The sequence below is a fragment of the Orcinus orca genome, chromosome 7 (assembly GCF_937001465.1).
Source record: "Orcinus orca chromosome 7, mOrcOrc1.1, whole genome shotgun sequence".
Lineage (NCBI taxonomy): Eukaryota > Metazoa > Chordata > Mammalia > Artiodactyla > Delphinidae > Orcinus > Orcinus orca.
The window spans coordinates 42,782,470-42,808,877 of NC_064565.1; the positions used below are offsets into that span (position 1 = coordinate 42,782,470).

The 26,408-nt window shown below is 40.1% G+C and overlaps 1 protein-coding gene across 10 annotated transcripts in view; it reads left to right on the forward strand.

The window, feature by feature from the left end:
- The window catches only part of FMNL2 (formin like 2), a 308,405-nt gene that overhangs the window by 153,311 nt on the left and 128,686 nt on the right, over positions 1–26,408 (forward strand). For all 10 annotated transcript variants that reach the window (XM_049712703.1, XM_049712705.1, XM_049712702.1 and 7 more), the window contains exon 2: positions 24,850–24,933. In XM_049712703.1, the coding sequence (XP_049568660.1) occupies positions 24,850–24,933 (84 nt within the window). The remainder of the gene's footprint in view (positions 1–24,849; positions 24,934–26,408) is intronic.

Consider the following 26,408-nt stretch of genomic DNA (forward strand, 5'->3'; position numbering starts at 1 on the left):
AAGTGTATTCAGAAAGGGTCATTTTCTCCTCATCCCTTCTACCTCTTTCCCATGCCCCCATTCTTTCCCCCCTTTTTCCCACCCTTTCTCTATAGGTAAATAATCTTGTTACTTCCTAGCCTATCCTTCCTGTATATATATATGTATTTGCACAAATTAGTAGACACATAGGTATTTCCTTATTTCTTTTTTATGTGAAAGGTGATATATTTCCTGGTTTTCTATTGCTACACAAAAATTACCATAGACTTAGTGGCTGAAAACCACACAAATTTATTATCTCACAGTTTCCCTGGGTCAGGGGGTTGAACATATCTTAGCTGGGTCCTCTGCTCAGGGTCTCACCAGGCTGGAATCAGCTTGTGTGCCAGGGCCATGATCTCAGCTGAGGCCTGGGGTCCTCCTCCAGGCTCACTGGTTGTTGACAGAATTCACTTCCTTGTGATTGTGAGACGAAGCCTTCATCTCCTAGAAGCTGCCTACCACTCCCTGGCACATGGCCTTCTCTACACATACTGTTGTCCTCTTCAAGTCCAACAGGAGAGTGTCCCTGCTGCTTAGAATTTTTCTGTCTACTTTTTTTCTCTCACTGTAGAGTCTAAGGGCTTGGCTGATTAGATCAGACCCACCTAGGATAACCTCTTTCCACCTTTGCCATATAATGTAACCTAATCACAGGTGACCTTCTATCATATTCCTAATTCCTGCTCACACTCTAGAGGAGGAAATGATAACAGGACATGTGCACCAGAGAGCAGGCTTCTTAGGGGCTCTCTTAGACTTCTGCCTTACCAGGTAGCATACAGTAGGTACTCTTGTGCACTTTACATAATATAATGAGATGTTATGAAAAAAGAATTGTTATATTTGCTATGCCTCTCTATGACATGTATTGTCTTTGTTCTTTAATTTATTAAAAGATTATTTTTGGTACTTAGGAAGGTCTGAATTTCTGTTCTAGTGGATGCCTTTGTTTTATAAAAAGAAAAAAAAAGCCCTCAGCCACTGGTTTCTTATTTAACGTTATATTATCTGGTTCGTCAGCTTTTAATGGTATTCTTTAACTCTTACCTGTCTCCTGTACAACAATCAAGGTACTTAATCTGTTTTCCTCTTTTCCTCTCCCTTCCTCCTTTTTTGTTTTTAGTTGTATTGTTTCTATGTTGACACAACATACAGCATTATTACATTAGTCTACCAGATCTGCATTTCATCGTTTTTTTTCAGTTTTGCTGCTGGCATGGTTTTTGTGACTTTTCGTTCACATAATTTTTGTAAAATATATGGCTATTCTTATAGCAGGAGTGTTTTCCCCCCTCTTTTTCTTTAAAATCTTGAGAATACTGAGTTTTGGAGATGATTAAAGAAAAAAGTACTGAAAACAAACAGGTAAACTTACCTGAAAGTTCAAAGACTCTACCGTTTATGTGTGTTATTAAAAACATGGCAAATGGTCCCTACTTTAGAAAGAGAAGGAATGGTTCCTTAATCAACTTAATTAGTGCAGATATTTGGCATCTTTGTAAACATAGAGGCCCTAATGGTGAATATATGGCTTTCTGTAAGGCAATAAGCATGAGGGAAGGGGGACCTTTGGCTATTTATAACCTAAGCAGGATGGGAGGAACCAATGGCATTCTTTAAATAGAAAAAGTGAGAGTTAATAAACAACTTTTCTTCTCCGGGAGCTTGGTAAGCTATGTTTCCCATTAAGCCTGATTAGGGAGTGAATGTCTGCCCATTGGAGAGTATTAATGATGATAGTGTAGATCCTAGAGGACCAGTATTCAGGGTGTCCCTTCAAGCTCACTGGAATTCAACAGCTGAAAAGCTGTTGAAGTTCAGGAAAATGAAATGAACAAATGAATGGTCAGAATTTGCACTGATAGGATTTTCTAAATAGTGGTCAGGAATCCTGAAGATGACTGCTTTGAAGCCTGGCCTCCTGGTCTACAGGGCTTTGACTTGCTGTTTTGGAGGATAGCCAAGTGTTTGCAGTGCTGGGGTTCCTGATTGTCCAGGACCTTATGTAATACAGCTCTAGAATTTTTCATGACCGTGACTTAGTTAATAACCAAAATCTACATCAAAGAAATCACTAGAATGGAGAGAACTGAGAATACCTAATTTGTGAAAGGATTTCCTGACTTGGTTATAGATCACTTTGGCCCTAATACAGGCTCTTTCAAGGTGTGTGTCTTTTAAACCTGAGTTGGTTCTAGTCTATTTGAGGAAGCTTGGGTGTGAATGAGTTTCTACCAGTGTATGATGGGCAGATTTGGCCATCAGCCCTCCAGGATTGTGATTCTAATAAGATTCTCTTCTGTGGCACAAGCCTAGAAAATGTGTGATTTAGAAGAACATATTGGTGTGAGCATGTATTAGCTAGCAGCATATTGAGTTATAAGTTCTTGTTTTTGTTATTTTGGTAATCTGGCGCTTTTGGTTCTCTTGATACTGGTTTCTGGAGAATTAAGTTGTACTGTGTTACCCCAAACCCAACTCTGGATTGATTACAGAATTCATCTGAGTTTTACTGCTGCTTTCTCTTTTGCACAGTTGGGATAGAATTGTGACCTCTGAAGCAATGTCTAATGTTATTAGAGCTCACACGATGTTAATAAAAGCAGAACAGTAAATCAGACAGTGCTGACCTCAGAGCAGGACCACTTGGGTGGGGAATCTCTGAAGATAACATGTTGTTATAGGCAACACCCAGAGGAAAATTGACAAACTGTGATAACAGTCGTTGGATTATTTCTGGCCCACCAAGAGAGCCAGAGAGTGAGAACTAAATTGTCCTCTCAAATAAACTGAAAGAAATCAGTGTGATGCTCTTTGTACAACACGTCTTTTATCAAAAGGAAAACAGGGCTTCCCTGGTGGTTGAGAGTCCGCCTGCCGATGCAGCGGACACGGGTTCGTGCCCCGGTCCGGGAAGATCCCGCATGCCGCGGAGCGGCTGCACCCGTGAACCATGGCCGCTGAGCCTGCGCGTCCGGAGCGTGTGCTCCGCAACGGGAGAGGCCACAACAGTGAGAGGCCCGCGTACCGCAAAAAAAAAAAAAAAAAAGGAAAACAGATTGTTGTTTTCCCAGCAAAATTGACTTGGGGGCTAAACTTTATTGTATTTCCCCTCCTTCTTTCCACTTAGTCCTGAGTACCTTCCCATCTACTCCCTCAAAACCTTTCCTCAGAAACCACCTGAGGTTTGTTCTGCTGAAGAATCAATAGCCGCTGAATGTTTCAAATAGATCCCGTACCCTCTGCCATACCTCAGGCCCCTAACAATGCCTTCAAACAGGGATAGAAACTCTGCAGGGATAGGGTAGGTTCCTTAAATTGGTAAAACTGCCTGGATTTAAGACAGAAGGGAGTGGTGGCTCCTTGGTAAGCCAGAGAGTAAATGCCCGACCATGGGACCGGCCACTCAGCGTTAGCCTACGCCGGCAAGGCAGGCCAGAGTCGCAGGGCCTTCCAGAGTTTTACAAGAAGGCAGAAATTTGGTTTCTTACATGAAATCTTCCACATCTCGTAACATTTCACAGTTTTAAGAGTTTTGTGGGCGATAAAAATGCCTCTTTAGGTCTGCAGTGCCCCTGCAATCAAACCATGTAGGTAGGTAGTTCCTAAATAGAAGTTCATGGTGTAATATGCTTTCTTAAAGCTAAATTTATTTAACTCAGGACTTTTTTTTTTTTTTTCTGAGATTTGTATCCTTACTATATTGTTGATGTAAGATTGTAATTGCTTTCATACAATGACTGGGTGGGGGTCTGGGAAGAAGGTAGTTTTTCCCTACATTCAGTGAAACCTTCCTAAAAGGTAGCTTGGAAAATGTACCTCTGGTTTTTCTAAAAGACATGGTTTGTAACTTAAAAGCATAAGTCTGAGCTGATATTGAGGGCACCAGGTGGGTTGATGGACACGGTAACCAAGGCTCTGTTCATTTTTTCAAGTTACCTTGAGTGAGCAGCCAGTACAGAGGCTCCAGCCTGAACCACTCAGCTTACTCTGATGCCTGAGAAGTGAAATCCCTAGGCTGTCCAGGGTTTTGAGTGAGAGGGCTTTAGGAATATTTACACAGCAATGAGCAAAGAGCCTGATTTGTGTCTCTGGCTTTAACAAGTTGAATAATCTGTTTCACTCTGTATACATTTGTCTAGCTTTTTTTTTTCTTTTCCTTTCTTTCTTTTTGAGAGATTAATTATCAAGACTCCATCTAGAAGGAAGATTACCGTGTGGGTCTTATGAATGTGTGTGCTGTACTGTTTCTCTATTGACGTCCTGTGCACCCTGTGATTTAGATATTGGCAGCAAGGTATGGTGTATACTTTGAATGTGATCCAAATGCTCTAGGTCATTTAAATTTCATAAGCTACAGTTTCCCAAAAGAGAAACTGGTAAGTGAGTGTATCATAACAAGTATGGAGAGGAAGGTATAGGATTAGTTTTCACTATTGTATCCCACCATTTAAAAGTAGTCCAGAGGAATTCTAAAATCAGCAAAGGCAACAAAATATTGGTGCCTTAACTTTCTACCTTTTCTTTCTCATACTGAGCTGTGAGGTAAGTTTTTCTCGTGGAGATGAATGTTTGGGTTATTTCCCAGGTTTGGAGGAAGGTGGTAGCAGTGAGCATTTTGTTTGAAGTACATGTTTACCTGATTCTCTCTCGCTATTTGAATATGGGATTGTTTCATCCTTGGAGCTCCCACTTGTACAGAGCTCTACTGGAAACCTTACTAGTGAAAACGATTACGATTTACTGAATAATTTTTAATGTACCACTCGTTGTGCATGGATCTAACCTTTATTTTTCACAATGGCCCTGTGAGTAAAGAATACAGGATAGGATGGTCTCCAAAGACAGGAAGAAATACTTCCTTTATTTACAGTGAGGAGAGGGAAGAGGAGGGTACAGCTGTGTGGTAGGTTTGTACATTTCCTAGCAGGAAGTAGAGAGAGTTCTGGTGGAAGGGCATTCATTCATTTCCTTTGTGAGGCATAGCAGGTGAGGCTAGATTGACGAGGGAATGAGGAGAGGGGACAGAGATTTGAAGAGACTGGAAAGGGTTAATGCAGTGTGTATGCAGAGTGAGTTGGTCAGAGAAATGAGGACGGTTGGATGGGCAGTGTTGAATGCCATTGAGAAGTAGTGGTTGTCACTCTGTAGTAAACAGGTTAACCTGTTGGTGGTACCCTGTAGCAATGCTGCTTACATACTTGGGTGGGCGGATTTGGTAACCAAGTTTGTCTAGATTTTGGGGTTTGTTAGGTGGCTGTGCTGAGAAGACAGCTAGTGGAGCAAAATACTTTAGTGTGTTATCAAGAATGTTATTTACCTGGACCATAGATTCTCATAAGGAGGGAACTGCAGATAGGAATGAGCTGATGGGGTTCTTTACTAAGGGTCTGCAAATTTGGGGAAAGTATGATAGTATAGAAGGAAAAATCCTTAAAATAAGAGCCAAGATGAGTTTCTACAAATGAGTTTCTACCCTTGCTTCTGGTAGGTGATCTGTTTGTACATTTTTCACAGTGAGAAGCTGTTGGTCCATTTCTGATTTTTACTTCCTTTCCCCTGGTTCCTCCTATCCACATGCAGGGAGACTTCTTAAAAACCTGTCTGTCTCCCTCATAGCTGTTTCTTATCTTATGCTTTTTAAAAATACAAATGCAGGGGAGGGGGAAGGGTGAGTGGGACGAAGTGAGAGAGTGGCATTGACATATATACAGTACCAAACATAAAATAGATAGCTAGTGGGAAGCAGCTGCATAGCACAGGGAGATCAGCTCGGTGCTTTGTGACCACCTAGAGGGGTGGGATAGGGAGGGTGGGAGGGAGACGCAAGAGGGAGGAGATATGGGGACATATGTATACATAGAGCTGATTCACTTTGTTATACAGCAGAAACTAACACAGCATTGTGAAGCAGTTATACTCCATTGAAGATGTTAAAAAAATATATAAATGCATTCATGCTCAAAACTGTAAAAGAAAAGAGTAAATGGGCTATGTACTGGATCAAGCCTCTCGGTTATGCACGGAGGCACTTTTTTTTTTTTTTTAAATCATATCTTCAAACCTTATGTATATGAGGATTCCCCCAGAGATTTGCAGGCGGTGTGGATTCCTGGGCTTGGATCCCAGGGCTCCTGAGTTGGTACTTCCGGGCTGGGGCCTAGGAATGTGCATATCTGCATGTTCATACCACTGAGGACATTCAGGGAAATGCCCCTGTTATTTACCTTCATCTTAGGCCTTAAATGTGGAAAGTACTAAGTTGTAGGGAAAAGCAAGAAGGAAACCAGTGAATTAACTTTGTCTTGAAATACTGTCACATTTGAAGCACAGTTCAGCAGAAATGGAGGGAAGATATCTCATGATATTTCCCTCTATTTAGCTGAAATTATTTGTAGTATTTTTGGCCTGGGTGTTATGGACAGTCAGACACGAGTATGCTTATTCTTTAGGAGTCTGTATTTTACTAAGTCAGATCTTTAGAAGTCTGTATTTTACTAAGTCAAAAGATTTTTTTTTTTCACCCTGAGGCATAAGAGGTTTGATGAGGAGAAAAAAAAATCGTTTTGTCTTTCATTTTTAGAGAACAGGAGACAACATGAAAACTTTCCAGTCAGTGAATTTCTTGGGAAGGAAATAAAGTGTTGGTGTATAAGAAGTATGTTTTTCTATGAAAAAACAATTAGGATTTGCTTAAGGGTAAGTTGGAGAGTTAGAAGAAAAAAGATTGGTGGAATTAGTGAAAAGATCCAATTGCAGTGAATCGGATAAATAAAGTGAAATATGAAAAACCTTTGAACAAATGAGAATTTAGAATAAATTGCTTTTCTTGGGGTATTTCCTTTAAGTAAAGCCAAGTTATTACTTGACATTATTATGGATTATTATTACAAATCATTAATTATTATTAACAACTTATTAAAAACCTGTGTAGAATGTGCAAAGTGCAGAGCCTGATGTCATCAGTAGGTCTGGCCACTGGAAGTACTGATTCACTGTTTACCCCCAGTGACTTCAGAGTCACAGGACTGCAGGATTAGAAGGAGGATACTAAGGGTCATCTGGTCCCAGCCTGGTCTTTTTACTTTTTTTTTTTTTTTTTTTTTTGCGGTACGCAGGCCTCTCACTGCCGTGGCCTCTCCTGTTGCGAAGCACAGGCTCTGGACGCGCAGACTTAGTGGCCATGGCTCACGGGCCCAGCCGCTCCACGGCATGTGGGATCTTCCCGGACCGGGGCACGAACCCGTGTCCCCTGCGTCGGCAGGCAGACTCTCAACCACTGCGCCACCAGGGAAGCCCCCCAGCCTAGTCTTTTGAGTGTCTGCTATTGGGTTTTTTAAAAACTAAAATCCAGTCTTACAATGTTCACTCTTGCTTTGTTCCAAATAAACAATCATATCTTAATTTCTTCAGCATGTGATTGTTCTTTAAGATAGGGTGGCCATAAATTAATCTTCCACATTGGAGTACTTTTAAGAGTGAAAGGCACTGTTAATAATTATGCCAGGACCGCAGGGCTTTCTGAATAATACTCTTACAAAACTAAGTTCTGTGGTTTTTGAAGCACAGTGTTTAGCCTGAAAGATTTCTTTAGAAACTACAAGTGAAAAAAAAATGATCTAAAATGAAGTTTGTTTACGAGGGTGATTAGGGTGATACATATCGTGTGATACTTTGTTTACATGGAACCCCAGAAAAATCTCTTCATGATAAAATTTTATATATCTAGTTGAAAAAAATTTATGTATATTTTTCTCAAGTCAACTTCACATATATGGCTCAAGATGAAGTTTAAAATTCTTTATAGAGGTTCCTTTTATTTTAGAATACCTCCAGAAAGCTGTAATCAGGTGTGATAGGAGGAAAGCGTGGATGTAATCTAGACCAGAGGTTTCTACACTTTATCGGTTCACAGTGCCTTTGGTGTCTCAGCAATTTTTCATGGTGCCTGAGGCCAAAAGGAATACCTATGGTACTCTGTTTGATAAGTGTGTATATCCAAGCAACTTAATAAGTGTTTATGTCCTAATAACTTAGTGGCTGTTTGAAAAAATAATTACATGTAAATTGAAAGAAAAATACTTTCACTGTGTTCCTTAAAAAAAAAAGACACACAATTACATATAGATGATGTATGTATCTGTGGGGCACTGCATGACTTCTCTAACCTTGAATTCCAATTTGATACTGTCGCTCTCATTTCCTTTTGAATTTCCATTTTTTCCCAAGACTTGCTTTCTATCACAGCAACTGCTAAAAGAAAATCAACTTGGCAAAGGTACGCCATTATGGAAAGGAATATAGTGCAATTAAGATAAAAACTGAGCTACTTCAGGGTAGTAGTGGTGTCAGTAGAGTTTGAGTTTTGTTGCTTCCTTCAGAAATTTAAAATAATTCTGCAGTTTCCCTGTGGGATTGTCATAGTGTGTTGGGATGCTCTGGCACCCAGTTTAGGAACCACAAATATAGACATTTCTCTTAAGTTCATCATTTGGACTACTGGCTAAAAGGCATTGTATTTATAGTGCCAGAAAGTCTTACAAGTGTGTTGAGAAGCTCTCAAAGATATTGTCTTTGGGATGTACCCATCTCCCTCACCCCCCTGCTTGAATTTAGCTGTATTGGATTCTCGTACAGATAGCTACAAGTTTATTGAACCTTTATGTCAGGCACTGAACTTAATGCCACATTTTACATGTGTTCACTCATTGAATGTTTAGTTTTCATAGCAACCCTACTGTATAAAGCCTCTTCTGTCAGCCTCCTCTGGAAATACCCTGGAGTAGATAGCATCCTCATTTTACAAGTGAGGAAATTAAAGTTAAAAAGAGTTAAGTGACTTGCTTACATACAACAAGTAAGTTCACTTCTAGGATATAAACTCAAGTTCTATTTTTTTTTTTTTTTGAGCTCTGAAGGCCAGAGTCTTTGTCCCCAGCCACAGTCTCTTCTGTAGACACCACACTGCTGTCCATGTGTCTCCTGCTATGAGAGGTATACATGTTTCACGGTGACCCTAACAGGGAGGTTCTTCTGTCCTTATTTTCAGAAGAAGATGCTGATACTCAGAGAAATTTATTTACTTGCCGAAATGAACTGCTAGGAACTGGAATTTGAACCCAGACCTCAGTAATTCCAACCACAAAGCTTATTATTGTTATCTGTAGGGATGACCAGAAAACACTGTAAAATCTTGGAGTTTTCTCAGAGTCAGTAAAGAAAGATTAAGTTATGATAATATGGCTTTTGTGTTAATATATTTTGATAAATCCTATTCATTTTAAAATCATGCATGGTATGTGTGGCACCTCTCTATTAAACAGTGTCTTTATTGGCCAACCATGTGGAATAACAGAGAATATATTGTGCTTACCATTTATAAATATATGTATAGAAGAGAAAAAGGGAGAATGAATGGACCTATTTGTCAGTGCACCAGCTGGCTAGGATGCAACATTGCAGTGGCACAGGCCTACAGACCCCTGAGGTAGGAGCGTGTGTGTGGAGGGCTGCATCTCAGGACCAGGTTATAAAGATTCACTTAGGAAGTAAAGTAAGTACTAGGTAGTTTTTCAAGTCACACATTGGAAATTCTCTTGATCCCGTCACTTCTCCTTAAAGCTTAGTATCCAACAGGGGTTCATTTACACTGGAGTTCATGTGGAGTTGAATTTCTCTCTGGAAGAAGACAAATCCAAATCAGAGTCGCGCTCCAAGTTGGCACACTCTTCGGGTGGAGATTACTGAATAAATTGTATTGCTTTACCCCTGGGATCCTTAGGACTTGAACTTGAGGTTTAATTTTCAGTAGGATAAATTGGTTCACGGTGACTTGGGTATGGTTTATCTCAAGTCAGGAGAGTAGAGTTGTTACAGAATGTAAGAATGCAAAGATTAAATGGCCACTGTCATATTTTGGCATTTTCCCAAATACTTCTAGCTCTCTTGGAGAAGCATAACACTGCTTTGTAGGAAACAGAAACGTGTTTACATCCAGAACATATTGAGGGGGTGTGCTGAGTTCAGCAGCCAGGGTCACATCCCCCAGGCCTACTGTGGCGGTTTACCCAGCTAAGAAGCACAGGGGATCCGACTGCATGGATCCCCACCCCTGCCCCTCCGCTTCTTCATCCCTCTTTGCTTGTGTGCTTTCCGTTGTCTGTAAATGGAGGTGTTTGCATTCCCTGGAAGGTGTTTTGTTCTTGTTGCTTTTCTTGGTGCATGCAGTGCAAATGTGACCATTCTTCCTCATTTTAGACTGAGACCAGATCATACACTTAGGTAGCACTTTATGCCTAGAACATATCGCTGTATTGTGAGAATATAAGACCAGGAATAAATCAAATGACGTGTATCTTATTTCACACTCTCCTAGGTAGAAACAACAAAGATTGAAAACCTACACCCCAAACAAGAGATACCTCTTCCCCAGTATCTGAGAGTTCATGTTTGTAATATATGATTTAGTTCAGCTGTTTAATAAATACTCTATTATTTAATGTCATAGCTGTTTTGCAGTACATGTGTAAAATCTAAAGTACCGTATACCAAACATCAGAAGGTTTTGGTTTGGCTGGTACTTTGGGAGTGTTTACTTAACTAATGGATGTTTATTAAATGTTTTATGTGTCTACCCATGTCCTAAGTACTGTAGAAGATATCACAGTATGCTGGGAAACTTTCCTTCTCATTGGAGAAAAAGCCTACACGTGTGAAACGGTAGGACAACATACACAGTCATGTTTGGTCCCCAAAACAAGTACAGTTGACCCTTGAAGAAAACGGGTTTGAACTGTATGGATCTACTTATACATGGATTTTTTTCATGGTAGATACCACAGAATTACATAATCTACAGTTGGTTGAACCCATGGATGCAAAACCACAAATGTGGAGGGCCAATTATAAGTTATACATGGATTTTTGACTGTGGGGAGGGTTCCCTCCCCTCCCCCCTTGAATAACTGTGTTATTTAAGGGTGGACTGTAGTACTGGAGATAATACATAGAAAAGGCAACTCTAAGCGTGGTATATGGAAGACCCAGGACCTAGGTGGAGATGTCGATTTTGGTGGAGGAGTAGGATGGAGTAGGGGCTGTAGAATGGGCAGATCAGGTACCAGCTGGAGGATGAGAGGAGAAGATACATTTTGGACCTTTTAAATATATATATTTAAATATATATATATACATATATATTTACTTTATAGGATTTAAATAGGCATTGTTGGTAGTATTCTATAATATTTAATAACTACCTGCAAATAGATGATGGCTGAGTCTGACACGTCTCTTGTGGCCCTAATCTTTTATTAGTTAAAAAGACGGTAAAAGATTTTGGAGGAATGGTGTCTTTAGTTTATTAAAATATGGCTTGTGTGGCTGAGAAGAATTCGGCACACAATTATTATGTACCACCTGAGTGTTAGGCTCTCTGCTGGGGGCTGGGGCTATAAAAAGGACTTCTGTCCAAGGACTTGCAGTGTTGTAGGGGCAGAAGGATAAATCAGTAAAATAGAATGTGACCAGTGGTACCCTCAAAAATATTTTGAAGTTGTTGAATGTTTTTATTCTTAATGTCAGTTATTTGGGGGAATTCTTCAGTTTTTATGACAGTTAAGCGCTTTTAAAAATTTTAAATAGAAAAGTCTCCCATTAGACATCGTGTGTGAACTAACTTGCTGATGGTTGGTACTGACCACAAAAATACCAGCAGCATTAAAGTAGTGCTTTTTTTTTTTTACTTAAAAATCAGGACATTTTAATAGTAAATAAAGGCATTTAAATAGTAATTCAAAACAGTAAAGGGTGTTTTGCCCACACATTATTTTACTTGTTAAAGTTTTCAAATTGGTTTATCAAGGTTTTTTTTTAAATTTATTTTTTAACAGCTTTTTTGAATTAACTGATTTATAATAAACTGTACTTAAAGTAGTGCTTTTAATACCGGGAAGTTGTTCACGTTGACACAAAACTTTACTTGATGGTCTTTTCCACAATTATGAGGTAAGGACCAAAAAGCTACCTAGCAGGCTAACGAGGGGAAAATCAGGATCAGAACAGCAAAGACTTGTCTCATGTCAGAAGCCCTGCCATTCAAGACTTAATTTTCCTGCTTGTTTTGATGGGGCTTGTCTTCAGAGACGCTATGAATGTTTTGAAACGGGGCCTGATGAACATTTGTTGTGGTGAAACCTAAATTGTGCCAGTGTTGTTCTGGTTGTATGGATAGTGTCAAGTTTTATTTCCTACCATGTTATCTTCATGCGCTGGTAGTTTTATTTTTAGGTTTTTCAGTAATTTAATCTTAGGACATTGTCTAGTCCCGCAAGGTTTTCCATTTCCTACTGTAATTGAATTAAGTACTAGCTTTTATCTGTTTAAATCTACAACGTATGAAATGGAAACCATGCATCTGATCATTGGCAGTGAGATGCGGACATGAAAGTTTTGGAGTTTGGTGTTGCAGAAAGAGGGAAGCTGTGCATTGGGGGAGCCAAAATATTGTCAGCCAGAGTATTAGTTTTCCACTGCTTCTGTAACCAATTACCGTGAACATAGTGGCTTTAAACAACTTAATTTAATTATCTGATACTTTTGTAGGTCAGAAGTCTGACAGGGGTCTTACTGGGTGAAAAATCAGGCCCTTCAGCAGGGCTCCATTTCTAGAAGCTCTAGGGGAGAGTCCATTTCTTTGCCCTTTTTAGCTTCTAGGGGCTGACCATACTTCTTGGCCTGTGGCCCCTTCATCTTCAAAGCCAGCGTTGGCTGGTCACGTCCTTCACATTGTATTACTCTGACTTCTCCCCTCTGACTCTGGTCTGCCACCTTCTACGATTTTTTAAACTGTTTTTTTATTTTGGTAAAATATCCATAACATGAAGTTTACCATTTTAACCATTTTTTAAGTGTACAGTTCAGTGACATTAAGTAATTAACAGTGTCATGCAACTATCACCACTACCTGTTTCCCAAATTCTTCATCACTCCAAACAGAAACTCTATACTCATTAAACAATCATCCCCATTCTGCACTCCCCCCAGCTACTGATAAGTCCTAATATACTTTTTGTCTCTGTTTTTGCCTATTCTACATCTTTCATATAAATAGAATCATACAGTATTTGACCTTCTGTGTCTGGCTTCTTTCATTGACGTGTGCGTTCAAGGTTCGTCGATGTTATAGTATGTATCAGAATGGCATTCCTTTTTGTGGCTGAATAATATTCTGTTGTACATATAATATATACCACATTTTGTTTATTCATTCATTTGTTGATGGACACTTGGCTTGTTTCCACCTTTTGGCTATTGTGAATGATGCTGCTGTAAATATTGTACAGGTATCTGTGTGAATCTCTGTTTTTGATTCTTTGGGATATGTTATATACTTAGGAGGGAAATTGTGTAGGGTTAGCTGTTAATTCTATGCTTAACTTTTTGAAGGACCACCACACTGTTTTCCGCAATGGCTGCACCATTTTACATTCTTAACAATAATGTACATACAAGGGTTCCAATATCTCTATGTCTTCACCAACCTCCGGTTTTTAAGAAAATTATTATACTTCCACTTTTAAAGACCTTTGTGATTACATCGGTTTCCTCCCCCCCACCCCACATCTACAAATATCAGTTTAATATGTAAGGAAACATTCACAGGTCTTGGAATTAGTGAGGATATCTTTGGGGGCCATTGTTCTGTCTATGACAGCAAGTCTGCCCTTGAAGTTGTGGCTGTTTACAAATGAAGAGCTATAGATTTGAGGCTGTAATTTTTGGTCACAATCATGGCAGAAACCTTTATTTTTAATTTTTTTAAATGGAAACTTTTAATCCTAATTGCTTTTCTTTTTCAATTTATTTAATTTTTTTTATTTTTGGCTGCATTGGGCCTTCGTTGCTGCGTGTGGGCTTTCTCTAGTTGTAGCGAGTGGAGGCTACTCTTCCTTGCGGTGCGCGGGCTGCTCATCATGGTGGCTTCTCTTGCTGCGGGGCACGGGCTCTAGGTGCGCAGGATCTTCCTGGACCAGGGCTCGAACCCGTGTCCCCTGCATTGGCAGGCGGATTCTTAACCACTGCGCCACCAGGGAAGCCCAGAAATCTTTATTTTTAAATCAAAGTATAATCTTTTTCCTGTTATCTCAGAAGATGTGATGTTAGTTGAGCATAAACTTGAACTGTTTTCTTCCTTTGATTATCTACATTGTGAAATGGAAGCGCGTGAGGCAGTAAGTTGTGCCAACCTTGAATATGGAGCCCAGGTTCAGTAGTCTTCCAGAGTGATTGCTGTGAAAGGAGAGAAGCGACTATCGATGATCCTAGTGATCTAAGAAGGGAAGGCTTGCTGCTGGGGAAGGGTTGGGGGAGAAGGAGGCCAGGCTTTCAGGGGAATTGGGCAGGGTGAAAAAATATACTTGTTTTAGGTCAGCAGGTGATAGAGGTACCATTCTTACGGCTTGATTGTGATGGAATCCAGCTATCTAATATGTTGCAATTAATTTGAGTTTGGTATCTTCAATTCTCAAAGCGTTTTTACTCTAAAGAATTTTATGTCATAGGATGTTGATATTTATCAATAGACCAAGAACCCTTTCTCTGGATTTTGACTGTGCCAGCAAACCTTATATTCGCTCTTATATTGTCAAATGATTGCCCATGAAACAGTTTTCTAACATCTTAAATGTGGCCTCTTGTGTAACTCCCCATCCGAGTACACAAGCGTGTGCAGGTGGACACTGTTCCTGGAATAGCAGTTGGCAGACAGGTGGTAAACAACTGGGTTCCGGAAACATGTCAAGGAATCAGACATCAGGTCTCTCTAATGGAAATCAGATACGAGGTTTGAAAGAGCTTGAATGAGTGTTTCTTTCCATTTATTCCCTTTGTGTTTGAATATGGTAAGAATCTGTATTTCAGGAGTTGGCATGATGGCCAGAGGAGGGATGTGTGGTTTTGGCATCTGCTGGGTTTTGAATCACTTAAGCTACTGATACAGGGAGTAGCAGAAAGATGGGCCACAGGAAAACTTGGCCTAGACTACTATAGTTATGCCCTCCTATTCTGTAGATACCATGGGCTCTCCCATCCACTTCACCCTTATTTGATGATGCTCTGACCTTGCAGTTAAATATAAATAATATGAACATATATATACAATCAACACTTGTTCATTCCGATTTACTAAGGGTAGTGAAAGTGTGATTAATTTAAAACAGTAGGTAATTCATAAGCGACTTTGGGAGATTTTTGTTTTAGTTTGTGTTTATCGGTAAAAACAAATGTGTACATTTGTAGAGGTTTATAATTTTACAAATAAAATGAATTGTTCTCTGAATACAAAGCCCCAAGTCAAGGAGGAATGGTGGAGACAGTGGCAAGTGCTGGTACTTATTATTATGGTATAAGTAAACTTGTGTAGTCAGGAAGGATGGAGGCTTACTAAAGTAGGAGGAGAGCATAATAGTAATTCCATGTATTCCTTAAAATGATAATAACAAGAGTAGCAATGTCAAACATGTACTGAGTGCTTACTGTGTGCAGAACTTTGTGCTAACTACTCTACGGGCATTATCTGATTGGATTTTCTAAAATATATGTGCATACGTGCACGCACACACGCGACAGATGTAAGTGGGCTTTCTTTCTTGATAGTGGGAAAAGAATAGAAGGCATGTTGGCCCAGATTCTTTTTCTGTCTCTGGTAATAACCAGTTAAACGAACTTGAACATTGCCTTCATTTTCTGGAGTCTGTTTGGTCACCTCTAAAAAACAGAATAGGACTAAAATATCACAAGCTTCCAGCTCTGTACTTTTTCGATTATAAAAATGTTATGGAGGAGTCCTTTGTATTTAGGTCAGTCCTAAAGGAAAGCCTTCCAAGAAAGCAGGCTGTAGCGAAAATTGTGAATGGGAGATAAGAGAAATGTCTCATTCTCACAGGTTCCCCAGAAAGGACAGCTTTCCAGTCAGATTTCATTTTGAAGATGTAACTAGATCAGGGGCCAGGCTGATTTCTCTTATTGTGGGTTTCGCTGGCACATGAATGATATTAATACCCTCAATGATTAAATAAAAATAACAGTGACAATGAAAGATGACTGACTGATGGTTCACTTTGGGGAACTATTTGGCTGGCTGCCTGAGTCCCGTGCCAGGAAGGAAGCTGACTGTATTTCAGCAGCATTCTCTAGGCTAGGAGTATATTAAAATTTAGGATGTCAGGTAGTTGCTTGGAACAAGAGCATAGGGCATAGAAAGAAATGGCTTTGAGGTTAGTTGAATGGAGGGGTGGGTCATGTATTGAATTTGCAGCCACCCTCCTGCTGCCTCAGATGTTGCAACTTTAAGTGAACTCATAGGAGAATTGGTGCATTATTCAGTATCAAGTGACTCAACTTGATGTCCCAATTATGGTATAAGGAAAAATGACAATCTGGGAAGAATTAACAGAGGAGGAGCAACCCTTTACCTAGTGTGCTTTGAGGTCCCCAAGGCTGGCTTTTCCTAAACATTTCCTTGGCTGACGATTTACCACTGCCTGTAGAGTAAATTTGAAAGTCTGTGCTCTGGTGTCCAGGACCCTGCCTTTCTAACTTGCTCTCACAGGACCCACTCCTTACCCTCTGATTTATTCTGTGTGGTTCACAGTCCTCTGCCTTCTGTATTCATACCTCTGTTCGCGCTATATTCGTACCTCTGTTCACCTAAAATAATGAGAGTAAAGATCTAATATATTGACTTCTTTCCATGTACTTACTCTTTGCTAACTATGAGCATTATCCAATTTAATTTTTCTCAAACTTTGTGAGACGGGTAGGATCATCGCCACCATCATCATCCTTCTCGTATCACCAACACCATCTCCATGTTTTTCGAGTGAGGAAACTGAGGTTTAGTTTAAATAATGTACCTAGGATCGCACCCCAAGTGGCCCATCTTCAGAGCCCAAATATTAAAAATCATATTATGCCGTTAAATGCCATTAAAAATCATATTATGCCTTTATGCTCTCCCTGTACATCCAAGCCCAGTCCATAGCATTTCTTGCTTTCCTTAACAAAAAGTAATGGCTTCTTCTCTGCAGTTCGGTTATATTACATAACACGTTCAGTTGTGTATTGGTGTATTTATCTTCTCTCCTTCTGCATCATTGAAGCCTGAGTTTACCTCATATTTGTATCTCTGCCTTCATTTGATATTTTACAGGGTTTATTAAGTGTTTGTGAAATTGAGACAGTACCTGGCTATCTACAGATTTGATCCACTAACTTTGGCCCGGGGGGTGTTTTGTAGTTTATATTTTTAAAGAAATTGAAGGATTCTGTTAAAGTGCCAGTATTTTGTCTGAAAATGTTAATAGCTTATTAAAAATATTAATAAATATGTGCATTTTCACCTTACCCTTGCATGCGAATGACTGTGTCTCTGGTTATTCAAGTAGAATTGTTGGATTGCTTCACTCAGGTCATATTTTAGAAACATTATAGCTTAAATGTCACGGAAATAGGGTGATCATACAGACCTCTCTTTTGAGCCTTGGAATTTTTCACCTGTCTGCTGCGTGGAAGAGCTACTTAACCTTCCTGCCCTTTAGTTTCCTTCTCTGTTGAATGGAGAAGATAATACCTGCTAGTCATGATTTTAAAGCAGATTATATTGGATAATGAATGCAAAGAGCTGAAGGGCCTGAGATGTATCACACCGTCAATAAATGTTACATCTTGTTTTTAACCCTTAGCTTGGATTCTGACTGGATTCTGACCTTCAGTTTTGAATTTCATTTACTGGCTTTTTCAACTCTGGATTTGCTTTTTGATTCAAGTTATGTGGTCCAAGATCACCAATAATAAGTGATAAAGTCAAGCTAGTCTAACTCCAAAGCCCAACTAGTAAATCCCTGCCCCACGCTGCCTCATTAAATGCAGTTCTTTACTGCGCTGCCCAACCGTCCAGTTGGAATCCATCACATTTCCTTGCTTTTTGTAGCAAAAAGTAATGGTTGCAGGGAGTGGGGGAAAGGGGAGTTATTCAGGGTATGGAGTTCCAGTTCTGTAAGATGAAAAAGTTGTAGAGAACTGTTACATGACACTGTGAATATAGTTAACACTACTGAACTGTACACTTAAACATGGTTAAAAAGGCAAATTTTGTATTATGTATTTTTTACCACCCATTAAAAAAAGAGTAATGGCTCCTTCATTTGAGTTCTCGTAAAGTGTTTGGACCTTTATCATTCAAGAACTGCCATTGGTGGTCTCAGCTCTTACTCTAGTGCCATCTTTTCCCTGCTTCCATAAGCAACACTGCTTGTAAAGTGTATGCAGGTGAGGTTATGTAACAGAAGAGTTTCCATTGTGGAGTCTGGTGACTTAATACTTGAAAGCTTTAATTTAGAGATTATAAGAACAAAACTATATTACATAAGGTGTACTTGATATGATTCACTTTCACTGCTGTCACTGCATATGGCTGTGGGTTTCTCAACAGGAGCCTTGAGGATATCAGGGGAAAAGAAGGATATATTGCAAGTTTTTGTTGTTCCCATGAACCCAGGACAAGAGCTGAGACCAGAAAACTCTATTTCTAGGGCATGGGTTTATTTGGTTCTGAATGGTTTGGATACCTTCATTCTGCTCTGTGTTGTATATGATAATTCATCCATAAGTATTACTTCTAATGTATAGACTCTCAGAGACTCTTTTAACCATAATTAATTTCTCCATGAAGTACCCAGGAACTTGCATATTCCGTTGTTATCGAGTCATTAAATCTTCTATTTTTAAAAGTTTCTAACATAGAAAGCGCATTGAAAAGCAATGTAAAATAGTATAGGTAAGGATAAAACCAGAATATAGGCCATAAAGGTAACTACCCCTTGGATTAGACTAATTATTACAGTTGATACTGATTTGAGTTTACTGGCAACAAAAACAAAAAACAAAGTGCAGGTTGCATGGTTTATTAGTTGTGGCAGAAGAATGCCTAAAATATTTTTCTTTTCAAGGAAATGTTGCTAGAATTGAACTTGAAGACTTTTCCCCCCATGAATTCCTGTTTGAAAGATAATTATTAATAAGTAATAGACATTGTCATTGATTGAGGTTTTATAAGAAACAGAAATGCTCTTAAGTGTGTAGACTTTGTTAGTAGCTGAAGCATAAATGCTAAATCAGTGAAGATATTTTCAGACTGAACAGCATGACTGAGTTAGTTTGCTTTTCATTGATTGAGCAACTTGTTTAGTGCCTACTGTCTGCCATGTACTGTGCCTGATATTGGGGATTAACAAAAGAAGTCGTCCTTGAAGTACTTAGTCCATGGAGGAATTCAGGTAGGCAAACATGATTAGGGTACAGTGTGTGTGGTGGTGTAAAGGAGAGATGTATACACTGCTGTCAGAGCCCAACGAGAGGGTATATTTTCTTGGAGTAGTTGGGAGAAGGTTCTAGTGATAAATGATATTTGAGCTGATTCTTAAAGTTTGTCAGGTGGAAAGGAAAGGGACATTCCTTACAGCAAAAAAATGCTCTTGGATGATCTACTTTATTTGTGCTAGGAACTTATACAGTCTAGAAAATATATAATTAACATCCACTAAACTTTTCAACTCAAATATCATATGTCTTCAATGGACCTTTGGTGTGTACTTGAGTGCAGCAACTTTGTGATTAAATTCTCTCCTATGCCTGCAGTGCAGATATGCTGGCACGTGGTCAAAGCCCAGTGCTTACATATTGGATGGATTGACAGAGGAAAGGAAGGACAGGAGAGCCCTTTGTCAAGATGTCACTAAGTATGGATGAGGCGGAGTTGTCACTGTGTTAGGACAACTTGCAAGTTGTATATCTTCTGCCAGATAGAAGGGCAATCCATTTTTATACAGGCAGTAATAGTGCCTGGAAAGAGAGCCAATAGTTTCCTCAGAAAATGGCTTGGGCTCTTAGGAATTACCTGCACAAACATTTAGCTTGGACTCCAGAGGCCTGCCCTATACAGCACAAAGGGAATGAGTTCCCTCTAAAAAGTCTATGGGCAGTTCTTGCCCGCTAATCACAACAGGCCTAAACTTCAACCAGGCCTCTGTGCAGGGTCTGATTTTAGATGGAGCTGCTTCCTTGCGGTCCCTGTAGAATTACTAAGCTGGGCAATGTCCGCCTGAACTGCTCAGAGGCTTGACCCTGTGGAAGGGGTGATTTTAGATGCTTGGTGAATGATTACCAAGTACAGTTTTAGTTTTGGTGTATTGATGCTGAATAACTTCTCTGACAATAACTAGTCATCAGGTTCAAAAAGACTTCTTAAGACTCTTCTCGTTCAGGAAGATGCAGACCCTTCTTCTGACCTTCAGAACTGTGTACGTACTTGCCTGCTTGACTGTTCTCTTGGATGTTTCCTAGCTATCTTAGACCTAACCAGGGCCACTTAGAAGTCTTATTCTTCACCACCTCCTCCAGATTTGCTCCACCTTTGCAGTGTGCCCCTCTCATTAAGGAGACCAGCATTCACCTAGTGACTCCAGGTAGAAGCCAGACGTCTTTCCTCAGCCCTTAAGTCTACCCAGTCAATTTCACGTACTGTTTCTGACATCTGTCCACCTACTTCAGTTGATGTGCCCTCTGCTTTGTCCCAGCCACCACCATTCATTTGAACTACTGCCCTGGCCTCCTAACTGGCTCCCCTGCTTCCACTTGTGTTGTTTCTAATCCGTTCTCCATATAGCACCCACAGCAATCTTTGGAAAACTCACCTGTTTATGTCATCTCATGCTTACAAGCCTTCACTGGTTTCCCACTGCACTTTAGGTCAAAGGAAAAGTCTTCACCCCAGTCCTCCGTGGCTGGGCATGACATAGCCTTGACTCACCTCTCCAACTTTATCTTTCCCTCATTCCCTCTCTTTTACTTTCTCTCCAGCCACACTGACTCACTTTCAGCTCTTTGATGTGTCCAGCTGTTTCTTACCTTAGCGTCTTTTCTGTGTTTTCTCTGCCCAGAAAGCTGCCATCCACTCTTTACCTGGCTCACCTTTTCTCATTTCTAGGTCTTATCTTAATGTTACCTTTTCCTTGAGAGATCGTTCAATCTAAACTTGCCCTCTGATAACCTCTATCAAGACTTATCAGAGTTTGAGAAGATTAGTTTGTTTCATCTTTACCTCTCTTATTATAATATGATGCTCCATGGGGACCGTATCTGTCTGGTTCCCCACTGTGCTGTGGAACACAGTGCTTGTACAAGGGTGGTGCTTCATAAACATTTGAAAGAAAGACTGTTTTATTAAAATAAAAGTTGGTCCAGAAAGGAGCATCTTGGCTTTCTCTTTTCAGTAACAACAGGGCCTGCATCTAATTTCCATAGCAGTGTTTGCAGACTGCTTCTGCATGAAAGTCTTGTGGAGTAGTAACAGAAGGTCAGTTATTTGCGATTTTACTTTGCTGCAAAAAAACAAACAAACAAAAACCAAACCAAACAAACAAAAAACACTTGGAGGCATTTTTAGTGTTTGTCCTTGGAGTCTAACAGACTAAGTTTAGGTCCTGTTTTCTGTAAAGCTGTCCAACCTTGAGCAAGCACTCTCAGGCCTGTTTTCCCATTTGTAAAATGGGGAAAATTGTATCTATCCCATGGGTTTGTTATGAAGATTAGATGAAATTGTGTATGCAGACTGTCTTACACAGGGCTTGGCACCTTGTAAGAGGTCAGGCATTCTTTGTCTTACCCGTTTATATCATGAGAGATTAATAAGGACTTGGAGAAAAACTCATTTTACCTGCCTTATTATTTTACTGTTCTTAATTTTTTTTTTTTGCGGTACGCGGGCCTCTCACTGTTGTGGCCTCTCCCGTTGCGGAGCACAGGCTCCGGACGCGCAGGCTCAGCGGCCATGGCTCACGGGCCCAGCCGCTCCGCGGCATGTGGGATCTTCCTGGATCGGGGCACGAACCCGTGTCCCCTGCATCAGCAGGCGGACTCCCAACCACTGCGCCACCAGGGAAGCCCTTATTCTTATTTAATGCATAATCACACCCATGGGCACTAACATGAGCGTCAAATTCAGTTTAAGAGGAAATGAGCCATCTCTAGGGTGCAAATAAGCAATGATAGACTGGTTATTTAGTGGTCAGTAATGTTGGGCTCCCTCAGAAAGACACACATGGAATTCTCCTTTGCTTTATCCCAGGAGTTGTTGCTGAACATTATAAAATTGTAATTACAAATAAATACAAGTAGTTATTTTCTATTCTAGTTCAAGTAAGTATTACATGGAGATAGGCCGTATGAAAATATTTTTTCCCATTTCACATTATTTCTGTGGAGAAGCCTTGGCAGTATCATTGAAATCTCTGGGGTCCAAAGATTTTCTAAGTATGTTGTCAGCTTTGTGGGTTATTAAAAAATTAATATTCTGAAGAGATTATTAGATTCAAATCAGTAAGTGGGATATCTACTCCCTACTTAGGCATACCAGTCTGGATGCTAGATTGAGCTTTGGGGAAAATGCTTGAGTTATATCTATCAAAATCATCAAAGGTTAATTCTCTGCCATTAAGTCAGAATAACCCACCCACCCTTGCCTCTATTAAATTTGTTTCACTGGGGCTTCCCTGGTGGCGCAGTGGTTGAGAATCTGCCTGCCAATGCAGGGGACACGGGTTCGAGCCCTGGTCTGGGAAGATCCCACATGCCGTGGAGCAACTAGGCCCGTGAGCCACAGCTACTGAGCCTGCGCGTCTGGAGCCTGTGCTTTGCAACAAGAGAGGCCGCGACAGTGAGAGGCCCGCGCACCGCGATGAAGAGTGGCCCCCGCTCGCTGCAACTAGAGAAAGCCCTCACACAGAAATGAAGACCCAACACAGCCAAGATAAATAAATAAATACATTTATTACAAAAAAAAATTTGTTTCACTGGATGACATGAGACAGTACTGGTGGCAAAGGGAGCTGTTTCTCTGTAAGTACAAGTCCTCCAGAGAACTAGGGGCTTGAGCATTATAAGTTCAAGACCTTTGAATTTGTCTACTCGAATATTCACCCATGCAAGGGGCTGTATTGTTTATTATGAGATAGGCATGATTTAGAGTGTTAATATAAGGGGTTAGGGCAGTTAAACATGTAAGACATTAGTTGAATACTTGCCTCAGTTGTTTAGAGCATGGGAGCTTTACAGGAAGACCAGGGGAACAGATAAGAATTCCTTCTGGGGCTCTCTCACTCTGCCATGTTCTGTGCCCAAAGATCTCACCTCAGTCCGAAGCCAAGTATCTTGAAAATGTGTATGATTGGTTATTTGGGACATTTGACTAATAACATATGTATGTACCTGGGAAAATCATGATCAGCACTATAGAGGGTGTGCTGTATTGATGGAGGAGGGTTTTATGAAGACTGATGTCTAGACATCTTTTAGCTCATGGTACATTTCTCACTGCAAACCCAACTTCATAAACCAATATAGCTAAACTGAGAATTGAGGTTGCTGATGGTAACATATGTCCTGAAGGAGTGCTGTCATCTCACAGAGGGTACAAAAACCAGTTGCACTGTTTTCTTCTTTACTTTCATCTGTTCTTTTACTCATAGTTGTCTATCAAAGCGAGTCAAAGTTGACGCTATCTATCAGTGGTTCTGTTCATTGAGTTTTGGTGTTTTCTGTTCTGTGTCTGGTGGGGCTGTAGTGCTTTGAAAAGAAATTGGGGACTTCCCTGGTGGCGCAGTGGTTAAGAATCCGCCTGGGGACACGGGTTCGAACCCCGGTCTGGGAAGATCCTACATGCTGGGGAGCAACTAAGCCCGTGTGCCACAACTACTGAGCCCACGTGCCTCAACTACTGAAGCCCGTGTTCCTAGAGCCCATGCTCTGCCACAAGAGAAAACACTGCAATGAGAAGCCTGCGCATTGCAACAAAGAGTAGCCCCCTGTCACCGCAACTAGAGAAAGCCCGCGCAGCAACGAAGACCTAATGCAGCCATAAATAAATAAATAGATACATAGATAGATAGATAGAAATTAAAGAAATTGGGAGTACAAACCTCCAGTTATATAATAAGTCATGGGGATGTAATATGCAGCATAAGGAATATGGTCAACGATACTGTAATAACTTTGTAGGGACAGATGGTTGCTAGACTTATTGTGGCAATAATTTCATAATGTATACAAACGTCAAGTCATTTTATAGTACACTGAAACTAACCTCATATTGTACATCAACTATATTTCCATTAAAAAGAAAGGGCTACTAGGAAAAGAAAAAAAAAAAGGAAGTACTGGAAAGACTGCCAAAGAGAGCATCTGTGCTCCCAGTTTGGGAAGGCCGGGGAAGCAAGGGACAATAAAACACCCTGGGGGCAGGAAACTGGACATATGGTCTTTTGAGGACTTTTCCAGGACTGATTTGTGATTTCTAAGGAAATTTTGGTAAGGATATAATAAAATCAAGTTCCCACTGTCCAAAATGAAAGACTCTTACTCCTGGGAAAAAAAACTGGGCCAATACCTTCTCAATAATAACCTCTGACCTTTTGTTGAGGAGACTGGGAGCCTGCAATTAAATGAAGAAATAAGGCATTATCTTTCCTGAAATGCAAGTCTGTAGTTCAGAGCAGACTACCTCAGTGTCCCAACATAGGACTTCAGAGTCTCTCTCCTGCCATTCAACCGATTTGATGTTTAAATGACTTGTATAGGGTGTTTATGTTAATCAGATGCTAGGATTTGAAAAGTCATTAAAGAACCACAGTAGCATTCTTTGGTCTGCCCATGAGTTACCCATTAGCAGTCTGTTGTGGAATGTGACATATTTCTTCTCTTTTTTTCTCACAGAATGCTATGAACCTACCCCCTGACAAAGCCAGATTACTGCGGCAATATGACAATGAGAAGAAGTGGGAACTGATTTGTGATCAGGTAAGAAACATTGATGCTTTTTTCAAGAAATAATGAGAGAAGAGAACCGGATTTCCTCCCTAAATATATCAGACTTTTTTCAGGAGATGCATGATTTTCTGTCTTGTGATTTGCCTTCCTGTTGATTATGACCAAAGGAAGAGTTAGAAAATGACATTTTATTCTTGCATTATTTTAATTCTCTACTTTATTTTTAAATGTTTTTTAGTTAAAATTTCTGGTAACTCTGGTCAAGTGGACAAATCAAATTCAGCTGATCTGTTTTTCTATTTACCTTACATAGCAGTTTATGCTTCTTGAATAATGCGGGTCCTCTAATTTAGTTGGCTTTCTTATTCATGTGTATTGATGTTTACTGATGCAAGAAGGTGAATTGTTTATAAAGAAACATTGCTTGGGCTGATAAAAAATTATTTCATATTATAGCAATTCCCCAGGTGTTTTTATCATTAACTCATAACAAATTTAGACTCTTCAGAGAGATATATAATAAAAAGGGGATTTCTCCATTTTCTTTCTTCCTACCCTCCAAATTCTACACTTCAGAGGCCCACTGGTAAGACTCTGAAGTATTTCCATCTAGTTTTTTCTTCTGTTTTTGTTTTTTAAAAATATGTGAATACCCATACATACTCTTCTGCATCTTGATATTTTCTTCAGTATGGATGTCTCTACGTCATTCTTTTAAAATAGTATGTAGTATATTATTGTAATTGGTAGTAATTTTGGGGGGGACTTCACTCCTGGGCAGGTACAGGCTAATTGTTTAGAGCTTAGAAGTCTCACCCTGTAAAGTAAAGATAGGCTCTATATTATATATTAGCTCTTTTATTTTGTGCCATGAGCGTCTTCAGGGTGGTCGTGTCCCCCCAACCCCTTGCCACCCTGAAAATTCTTGGTAGTGTTGTAATTTCCTTCCAACCCTTTGGTCTCTGCTGTGGGACAGATGCGTCAGGGGAGCAGAGGCATTTTCTGTTCCCCAAAGGTAGATGGTCCATGTTCCCTAAGGAATAGATACCTGCAGTTTACATGGAGCTTCTGAAGTGCCCATTGTGTGTTGCTTTACTTTAGCTTCTGAACTAAAACAGTAAAGCAGTGGTGGGGACATCATACTCCATTCTGCATGCTATATTGAGCACCACGAGTAGATACAAGCTGAAGAGAAAACTTATTGCTTATAGGACCATGATGCAAAAGAATAAAATTTTGCTGACACAGTCTTCTTCCTTGAGACTTAATTTTAAATGAGTATTACCTAAACCTATTACTGCCAAGAGAAATGATTTTATGATAGTGAACAAAGCGTATAGGGGTAATTAGTATAAAGGGAAAATAACCACACAAATGAGAGAGGTCCAGGGGTGGTTAGAAATCCTGCGTATGACAGGTTGTGATGGAGCACAGAGCTCAGGCAAAGGAAGGTTTTCTTGGGTGATGGTTTGCATCTCCAACATGCCAGAAAGGGAAGCCTGCTG